This window comes from Neofelis nebulosa, chromosome 4 (genome assembly GCF_028018385.1).
Source record: "Neofelis nebulosa isolate mNeoNeb1 chromosome 4, mNeoNeb1.pri, whole genome shotgun sequence".
In the NCBI taxonomy this organism is placed as follows: domain Eukaryota; kingdom Metazoa; phylum Chordata; class Mammalia; order Carnivora; family Felidae; genus Neofelis; species Neofelis nebulosa.
The window spans coordinates 169,953,316-169,963,026 of NC_080785.1; the positions used below are offsets into that span (position 1 = coordinate 169,953,316).

At 60.7% G+C, this 9,711-nt stretch overlaps 1 protein-coding gene across 1 annotated transcript; it reads right to left on the minus strand.

The window, feature by feature from the left end:
• Positions 1–311: 311 nt before the first annotated feature.
• Positions 312–9,478, minus strand: BSG (basigin (Ok blood group)). The gene is made up of 8 exons (XM_058728657.1): positions 9,320–9,478; positions 3,350–3,506; positions 2,522–2,604; positions 2,259–2,395; positions 1,906–2,182; positions 1,318–1,342; positions 1,096–1,157; positions 312–985 (listed from the first exon to the last, which is right to left on the minus strand). The coding sequence occupies exons 1-7, from the start codon at positions 9,384–9,386 to the stop codon at positions 1,097–1,099; spliced, it is 807 nt and encodes a 268-aa protein (XP_058584640.1). The 5' UTR covers positions 9,387–9,478; the 3' UTR covers positions 312–985; position 1,096.
• Positions 9,479–9,711: the final 233 nt, after the last annotated feature.

Here is a 9,711-nt window from a genome sequence, read left to right on the forward strand (position 1 = left end):
CCCACTCAAACCATAGGGAGCTTCCTGCCCAGGGCAGGTGGGTGCCAGGCAGCTGTGGGTGGGGGTTGCCTGTCCTGTCCTGGGGGACCCATGGGAAGGATTCCCAGGTGCCCCTGTCCGGTCCTCTTTGACGGCAAGAAACAAACTCAGAGGGAAGGGCTGCTGTGTGGAGGGAACCAGCTGGTGAGCCCCCCCATTCCCAGACCTGCCACAGGCCCGGCCCCTCTGCCCCCCCCCCCATCTGCACCCCCCCACCCCTGCCCTGGTTCTCCTGCTGAGACCCTGGGCCGGCGCACACAGGAGCCTGGAAAGACGGACACGGGGCGGCCTTTATTGGTGAGCAGGCAGGTGGCGGGCGGGTCAGGACGCAGCTCTGGCAGGATGGCCGCCACACCACTCCTCAGCCAGGCGTGGACGGCGGGGGCGCTGCCTGCCTTGAGCTGTCCCAACACACAACACAGACTGGAGGCGACCCGGCAGCACAGACCTCAGACAGACAGGCAGGCACGCTATGCTCCCGCCACACAACCCGTGACTTTCTGCAAAGGGTCCCAACGAGGCCCAGCAGCCTCAGGAGGTAGAGCCCCAGAAGAAGGCCAGTCTGCCCTTCATGACCCCCAAGATGGGGTGGGATGCCGAGGGGATGGGCTGGGGGGACAGGAAGGACAGGTGTCTGCGTGTGTGTGGGGGGGGGGGACAGCGAGGGGACAAGTGGGCAGCGAGGGGACGGGCAGAGGGCACCAGTGATCTCACAGGAAGCTCATGGCTTCCTCAAGGCGCTCACAAAATATTTAAAAAGGAAAACCAAAACTCCTAAAGAATGGAATTCTACATGTAGAAAACCCTAGTTTAGTTTTAAAAAGGAAAGAAACGTGAGCTGACCCACAGTGTGGTCTGCTTTCGTGGAGCGGGTCTCCTTTAAGAGGAAAGAACGTGGACTCTGCGAACAGCAGACACTGAGCTGCTCCGGACAGAGGCTGGAGGCCTGTGTGGGGGCAGGACAGACGCTCAGACAGCAGCCCGAAGCTGGGGGGGGGGGGGGAGGGGGGGGGAGGGGGGTAGTCCTCCCTCCCCTCACCCCCCGCCCCTCCTCACCTCAGTTGGCGTTCCTCTGGCGAACGTTCTTGCCTTTGTCGTTGATGTGCCCGCTGCTCTTCCTGGGGAGGGACAGAAGGCTGACGGACTCTCGGGAAGACACAACGGTGTCCCCGCTCCCACCCACCACGTGCACGGTGCAGGCTATCCAGGCCAGCAGCCCCTCCAGGCCCTGCCCGGGGAACAGTGCCTGCCTGCTAGCCCAGCAAGGCCATGACTTACAGAGGAGCGGAGCCGGTGTCCTCATCTGTGCAGACGCGCAGCCACATGTAAAGAGAGGACAGGCCATCAGGAAGTGTCCCGGGACAAGGCCCCTCGTGGGCTGGCACCGGTCCTGCTGGGCCCTGCCCTCAGTTTCCCTGACTGTTAAGTGCAGGCAACCAGCCCGGCTGCCAGCACGTGCGTCCTCAAAATGAGCTGTCTGGGGTCATGGCCCAAGGGGTGCCTGGGAGCCCTGCCCGCTCCTCACGAACTCAGCCCGCAGGAGCCAGGCAGGGGGCCAAGCTCAGGTTTCCTGAGCTCCGTCACGTACAAAGTCAAGAACATGCTTGGTGCCTACAACCCTTGGGCCCTCAGCAGCCACCACGGGCAGGGGCAGAGCAGCCAAGAGGACAGCCACTCCCCTCGCTGGTCACCCACCTGCAGCCAAGTGAGGGAGGACAGCGGGGCAGACCAGGCAATAGGCGAGCAGACCTCCAGCTGGGGACCCGTTTGACCCCACAGCGCCCTCCTCTGTCCCGCACTCCCGAACAGTGGCCTGCCCCCACCCCCCACCCCCCTGCACAGCGAGCAAAGGGCCTGTGGGCTCACCGTCCAGGACCTCGTCCGGCTTCCGTCGCTTCTCATAGATGAAGATCACAGTGACCAGCACCAGCACCTCGGCCACGATGCCCAGGAAAGGCCAGAGGGCGGCAAAGCGGTTTCGCACGCGCAGCGTGACAACGGCCTGGCTGGTGCCCTCCGAGTTGGTGCCGTTGCAGGCGTACCTGCCGGGGTCCGTCTCCAGGTCCAGGCTCAAGATGTGCAGCTCCGTCTTAGTCTCCGAGGACACCACGAAGAATTTGTTCTGGGAGCTGTTGCTGATGACCTGGGGGTGGGCGGACTTTGTAGGGACCGGGGCCGGGGCGGAGGCCAGCTCTTCCCCCGGCAGGCGTGGGCCTCACCTGGTCACCAGAGCTTTCCATCTTGTACCACACCCAGTCGCTGACCGGGGGGAAGGAGTCAGACTTGCAGCCTAGCACGACCGACTCCCTCTCGGTGGCGTGCTCGGACTTCTTCACGGCCTTGATGTTGGGGAGCCCTACAGGGGTAACCGAGCAAGGCAGGAGCCTGAGCCCATGACCCTGGAGGAGGAGCTGTCCCTCTCTGGGGGTCCTTCTGGCCCCCGGCCCTGCCCCAGATGCCCCCGAGGGCCCCCAGAGCTCACCCTTCACCTCGATGCTGGTCTTGCCTGCTTGCTCTGGGAGGAAGACGCACCAGTACTCACCAGAGCGGTCATCCAGGTCCACCCTGCAAACAGACGCGCAGCAATGAGCGGGGCTCGTGGTGGGGACACCATCCCGTCCTCGGTGAAGTTCAAACCTCTGCGAGCCGCAGGGGACTCCCACTGGGGGCCAGAGCAAGGCCACACTCGGGAGTCCCTGCAGGGCACGAGGGCACAGGCTGCCCGCTTCCCATCAGGGAGAGACGAGGAGGCATGGGTGGCAGATGGAACTGGTCCCCCCCCCCCCCCCCCACTGACTGACCCGGTGCCTGCATCGATGAGCCCCTGTGCCCAGTCACCGCTGAAACCAGACTCTGGTTCTGGAGCTGGCTCAGGCATCGATTAAGACCAGGCTTCAGAGCAGGGTGGCATAGAGGCCCCAAGACCTCAGGGAGCCAGGTGCTTGGGGATTCCGGGCTGGGAGACCCCAGGTCTGCCTGCCCTCCTCAGCCGGTACCCCAGAGAAAGAAGGGAAGGGTCTTGGAGTCCAGCCTTACATTCGGCAGCCAAGGGACCCTCGCTGGATGCCAGGCCTTGGCCATCTCAGACCCCAGAAGCCTGGGCTTCTCACACTGAGGGATCTGAGCAGAGCTTGTGTCTAACGTCTGTCCAAAGCAGGCCCGCCGACTACAACCCCAGTTCTGACTGACCAGAGAGGCCGTGAGCAGCAACACGGTGTGGGAACAGGGGCAGGAAGGGGCCTGGGGGTGACGCCTGCAGGCTGAGATGGGGCCCGGTGTGTTTGCGGGCCCTGAGGCAGGCCCCACTCACTCATACTCTGTCTTCAGGTCGGGCAGTGCGTCTTCCTTCAGCACCTTGCCCGCCTTCACCCAGCGGTGGCCGATGATCTCAGTGGTGCTGTGGTTCAAGGCACAGGTAAGGCGTGTTTTGGAGCCAGCATCATCTACAGATGTCCAGATCCCGCTCCCTAGGTGGCCACAGGAGAGAATATTGGCAAAAGGTCAGGGAAAGAAAGGACCCAAACCAAGGACCCTGAACCACCTGCCCACTTGTCCCTGTGGCAAGCGTGCAATGGCCCGGACACCCTAGGCCATCCACACTGTCCTGAGCCGGCCCAGAGGAGAGGAGTCCTGAATCACACCTGGCTCCTTCTGGAAGGACATCTTCTGTGGAGTTAAAGGAGCCTGGGGTCTGCAGAGAAGAGGGCTTGATGAAGGTTCTGTCGGGAACCATTCTAACCAGCTGGGCCTCAGGTGTTGGAAACGAAAGCCAATAACCACCCTGGGCCCCAGAACCTGGCCAAGACATGGACTGCTGGGTCCAGCCCAGCACAGACCTGAAATTCCTTTTGTATTAAAAAAGTGTTTTTTAATGTTTATTTATTTTTGAGAAAGACAGTGAGTGGGGGAGGGGCAGAGAGAGAGGGAGACACAGAATGAGAAGCAGGATCCAGGCTCCGAGCTGTCAGCACAGAGCCCGACGCGGGGCTCGAACTCACGAGCTCTGAGATCACGACCTGAGCTGAAGTTGGACTCTGTTTTTTATTTTCTAATTTTTTTTAAGTTTTATTTATTTATTTTTGAGAGAGAGAGTGAGTAGGGGAGGAGCAGAGAGGCAGAGAGAGAGAGAGAGAGAGAGAGAGAGAGAATCCCAAGCAGGCTCCACACTGTCAGCACGGAGCCTGATGTGGGGCTTGAACTCACACACCGCGAGATCATGACCTGAGCTGAAACCAAGAGTCGGACTCTTAACTGACTGAGCCCCCCAGGCACCTCCGAAATTCCTCTTTTAAAAGATAAAGCTGGGGTGCCTGGGTGGCTCCATCGGTTGGGCGACCGACTTCGACTCAGGTCATGATCTCCCGGTTCATGAGTTCGAGCCCCGCGTCGGGCTCTGTGCTGACAGCCTGGAGCCTGGAACTTGCTTCAGATTCTGTGTCTCCCTCTCTCTCTACCCCTGCCCTGCTCACATCCTGTGTCTGTCTCTCAATAATGAATAAATGTTAAAAAAAAAAAAAAAAAAAAAGATAAATCTAAGGGCGCCTGGGTGGCTCAGTCAGTTAAGCCTCTGACTTTTGATTTCAGCTCAGGTCTCACAGTTGGGGAAATGAAACAGCACACAGGAGTCTGCACTGACAACACAGAGCCTACTTGGGATTCTCTCTTTCCCTCTTTCTGCCCCTCCCCTGCTCATGCTCTCACTCTCAGAATAAGTAAACATTAAAAAAAAAAAAATTAAAAGAAAAAAAAGATAAATCTACTGGGGGTACCTGGGTGATTCAGTCAGGTAAGCATCTGACTTTTGATTTTGCCTGAGGTCATACTTGCACAGCTCAGAGGAGTTCGAGCCCCATGTTGGGCTCTGTGCTGACAGAGCAGAGCCTGCTTGGGATTTTCTCTCTCTCAAAATAAACATAAAAAAAAAAAAGTTCTTCTCCCTCTGCCCCTGCCCTGCTCACATACTGTCTCAAAAATAAATAAATAAATAAACAAGTGAATCTAGCACAGTCCCAGCCGCCATTCCCTGGATGCCCCTGCAGAACCCCCCCCCCCCCCCACCTCCTATCAAGGCAGGGGCATCCGAGGTGGGTACCTCCCACCGGGGCAGGGCCTGCTGGCTCCAGCTGCCCCGTCCTGAACGGCACCTTCTTCCGGAAGGTCAAGAGTGCACCCCCACTTGCCACTAAGCCTCTCTGTAGGGACAACCAAGGCGCTGCTGGTGGACTCCCAGGGCCTGGACCTTCTGTTTAATTTCCAACTAGGCAAACCTCCCCACTGGCTTGAGATGTTCTCTTTAGGAATCAAAAATCACTTAGAACCAGGGGCGTCTGGGTGGCTCAGTCGGTTAGGCGTCCGACTTCAGCTCAGCTCATTATCTCACAGTCCTTGAGTTCCAGCCCCGCGTCGGGCTCTGTGCTGACAGCTCAGAGCCTGGAGCCCGCTTCCGATTCTGTGTCTTCCTCTCTCTGCCCCTCCCCCACTCACGCTCTGTCTCAAAAATAAATAATAAAAACATTTAAAAAAAAAAATCACTTAGAACCAGACGGTAAGAAGCCTGCTGAGGCAAGGAGGTTGAGCCAGGGAGGGCTGCCCTCCAGGGACCAGAGTTCAGGGAGGGAGACTGTCAGGCGCTCAAGGGGACCCAGGGTCGAAGGTAAGGGGCATGGAGCTATGAGAATGAACCAGGAGGACCCCCCCCACTTCCCTCTACACCAGAGACTGGGCATCAGTGAAGCAGCAAACCCATCCTTGTGCACGTCAGAGCCCTATCCCGGGGCTCAGAGCAGGTGTCACAGGGACACTCTGGTGTGATCATCCTGGAATTCCACATTGTCCCCAGCTGCCTCCCCTGTGACATATGCCCCAGAGGCGTCCCTTCTAGAAGACCACGCCCAGATGATTTGGGCACAGAGATCCATCCCAGGGCTATTGGCAATAAGCTTCTTTTCCATCCAGTCTGCAGGGAGACGCCTACAGCACAAAACTGGGTGAAAAATCAGAATGTGAGACTGTATTTAAAAGGCCACAGTATGAAGTAAGCAGCGACAAGAAGCAGGCTCTCTCGTCCAGAGACCGGGTCGGTCATTAAGAAAATTTAACCTGACCCAAAGGGCAGCAGGCGAGCTTTACTGGAGAGAGATCACTGAATCCTCCCTTCCCCTGTCCTGCTACAGACTGGCCACAGGCTGGCACTTCCAGTGTGGGGAGCGGTGGCCTCTTTGTGTGGAAGAGGCAGGACCTGAGGCCAGTGGAGGGCGGGACACAAGGTCCCAGGACTCTAGACGGGCAGGAGAAGAGGCAGACAGCTCAGCAGCAGCCAGACAGGAGCTACAGGGAGGCTCCTCTCTGCTGCCCTAGGCACTACCCACCCTTGGCGCGTGCACGCACACGCAGCACACGCACACAGCACCACACACACACGCACGCACGCACACGGGTGGTCACGGGCGTGCACACACACACAGCACGTGTATGCACGCGTGGACACATGGGTTCAGACACATACACACGACACGTGAGTACAGACGTATACACGTGTGTGCAGACACACACCCAAAGCACACACAGGGACATGTGCGTGCACACACTCACGGCTTCAAGTCCGTATCGGAGGGCGCGGGCTACTGCTCTGGGGCAAGGTGGACCTTCATGCCTGCCCCTGGGGTGGCCCAAAGCCCATTCACAGGACTCAACACAGGCACAATCCCAAGCAGGCAGAAGGGAGAAGCTGGGGCTCTGTGGCTGCCCTGAGCCCTCTGTGGCTGTGCTGTCTCTTCAGAAGGATCACCTCCCGGCAACCCACATTTCTCAGGAGTCAAGATTTCCCAAGATTGCAAAACCCAACAGCCGGTGCAGAGCCGGGAGGGTGAGTCAGGGCAGGAAGTAAAGCCAGAGAATGCCCTCCTCCTAGACTCGCGTCTGTGCCCTTGTCCCCTCACCCAGAGGCTGCTAGAAAGGTCAGTCCGATCTTACCCGGCCGCGCCCTGCCTCCCTGGGAGAGAAAGAAGTCGCCCAAAGGCCACAGGCCTGAGGGCCACTTCCACCAGCAGGAGCAGTGAGGGCCTAGGCACAGCTTCCCCCACCCTGCCTCCCTCCTCCCTTGTCTGAGGAACCACAGGCTGACACCCCTGCCCTGACCTGAGGGTAGCACACAGCAGGGAACTGAGACACGCCCCACCTGGCCCAGCAGATTGAGGGGGGAGGGCACCCGAGGAATTCACAGGGACCCTAAGGGCCACAGGGACAGGAAGGAGGAACAAGGGAGAACATTTGACCCCCCCCCCCATTTTGGCCATGTGACTGTGACCCACGTTCTCAAGTAAAGTCACCTTCATCTAAAAACAGCCACCCCTCCTCCCTGACCTCAGGCTGCCGGGCAGGGCACAGGGCCAGGCAGGCCTTATGGGAAACAGCCCACGAGCTGGGGATGAGACTGAGGCTCCCGGCACCCACCCTCCTCCCCACCCAACTCAGCAGCTCTACTCAGGTAGGAGGAGCAAGAGAACATTTCTGGGATGCCAGGCGTGGGTGCTGGGCCTCTCCACCCTCCCCTCCCCTCCATCTGGCCAGGAGGCCGCTCCTGCTCCCTTCACCTGAGGCTCGGGCCAAATCACCAGCCCGCAGGACCCAGCTAGCAACCTGGTGCCCATGTGTGCCCTCCCAACCTGGTGCACCAGGACAGCGGGGCCCTGGACAGTCCCAGGGAGAGCAGGGGTCCCCCTGGCAGAGCTCCTGAAACAAGTTTCTGGGGAGCTAGCTGACCCAGCCACGAGAGGTGAACACAGTCACTAATTCACACGTCCCAGCAGAAAAGGGACGCATGGTATTTGTGAGGGTCCCCGGGAAAGGTGACAAAGTAAAAAGGTCCCAGGTGGATTCAGACACGGCACAGACACACCTAGACTCCCCAGCACACACACCCTATGCGAGACGCAGGGCTTCCAGCTACAGCTCTGGTGCCTGGTCCCAGGAAACAGGTGAAAAGGTGCTAACCCAGGGCTTCCCCCTGACGGGAGGAGCAAACGCAGAGACTTCCTTACCCCCCCCCCCCCCCCCACCGCCGCCGTCCCCGGGGCCGTCTGTGGCCACCTCCCGCCAGGGAGAGCTATTCCTGAAGGGCTCCAGCGGCCAGGGACCCGCTGGCGGGCAGTGAGCCATGTGCACGCCAGGCGCCAAGGCCCTTGCCCAGAGGCGTTCAATGAACGGCCGTTCTGATCATAAGGAAGAGGAAAGAGGCCATGAGCTCCTGAAGTGGGTCAGGAGTAAGTGGGTGAAGCTCCCACAAGAGGCAGCTCCTCTTGCCCCCCACCCCCAGCAGACACTGTGACCCTGCACTCCTGCCTCCCCAGACCCTTCTCTGCACTTTGTTCCCTACATGCCCATCACTATAAATCTTTAACCCAGAACAAAACGGGAAGTCTCGATCAAGGAAGAAAATTTCTATCAGGCAAAAGAGAGGCTGTCCCGCTTTCCCCTGAAAAATACGCTTTGATCCATTTTCCCCTGAGCGTTCTCTACACGGTGCGGGCCTCCCAGAAATAAGTGCTGTTTGTGACTCCGTTAAAAACACCCTCTCAACACATCCTGCCCAGAACTGGGCTGCCAAGGCGACCTCGCGGTGACCTTGGAACACGTCCCCTCCCGCCCTGGGCCTCAGTTTCCACTCCTGTTAAAGGAGGAGGGTGGACCAGCTGCCACCTCATTCTGTGGCCTGGAATCAGACAAAACCAAAGGAAGCAGAGCATGCTGGCTTCCTGCCGGAGGTTTCAGGGTTTGGGCAAACACCAGGGGGCAGGTGCCTACCCAGAGCCAGACATGGGACCTAAATCCTGGGAAGAATGACAATCCCTTCCTGTGCCAGACAGCCCACCGGCTTCAGGGGCGGGCATTCCTCAGTCCTTGGTTCCAGCGTCCACGTGAGGGCCTGTGGAGGCGGCCACCGCTCCAGGCCGCACAGGCTTCGCCAGGGCTCGCGGGATCCCGGGGCCGCGCCAATGCACCCCGCGGTGGCACTGGCACGCCGCGGGCGGGGACCCCGCCGGTTGAGAGGGGGCCGCTCCTGGACTCCGGCCCCGGCCTCCGCCGCCGGACGCGGGGACGGCGGAAGGGCGGGGCTCCGCCTCCAGACCCCACCCCAGGTCCCCTCACCCAGGGGTCAGGCCAGCCCTCGGACCCCTCGCGTTCCCCGGCCGCCGGGGTTTAGGGACTCCACCTGCAGGGCCGCCTGGCGGGCCCCCGCTGCCGCGGCTGAGCCTCCACCCGCGCCGGGCAGGACCCTCACCTGCTCCCGAGCCGCCCTCGGCGCTCAGCAGCGCCAGCGCCAGGACCACGAGCTGCCGCACCGCCATGTCGCCCCCGTCCGTGCCTTCCCCGCCACCAACCGCCGCCCGCGGCACTATAAGAACCGGGAGGGGCCGGGCGCGCGCGCGCAGGGCAACGTCGCGGGGCGGGGCGGGGCGGGGGCGCGCACGGCACGCCAGCCGCCCCCTGCGCATGCGCGTGGACGCACGCACGCGTGGGCCCGAGCGGGCGCCTGCAGCGGTGCCACGTGACCCTGGCGGCCACGCCCCACGGGCTAGGGGTGTGGTTGCGTTGCTAGGAAACGGGGGCGGGGCCTGCGAGGGCTGGGCGGGGCCCCGCCTCTGTTTCCTCAGCCTCTCGGAGTGTGATGAC

Bases quoted from the DNA above. Each gene is read 5' to 3' on its own strand.
- BSG (XM_058728657.1), bottom strand. From the start codon at position 9,386: ATGGCGGTGCGGCAGCTCGTGGTCCTGGCGCTGGCGCTGCTGAGCGCC. The intron at 2,183-2,258 runs GTGAGGCCCACG...GCCCACCCCCAG, and splicing joins TGGAAAGCTCTGGTGACCAG to GTCATCAGCAACAGCTCCCA. The intron at 1,343-1,905 runs GTGAGCCCACAG...GCGTCTGCACAG, and splicing joins GCCGGACGAGGTCCTGGACG to ATGAGGACACCGGCTCCGCT.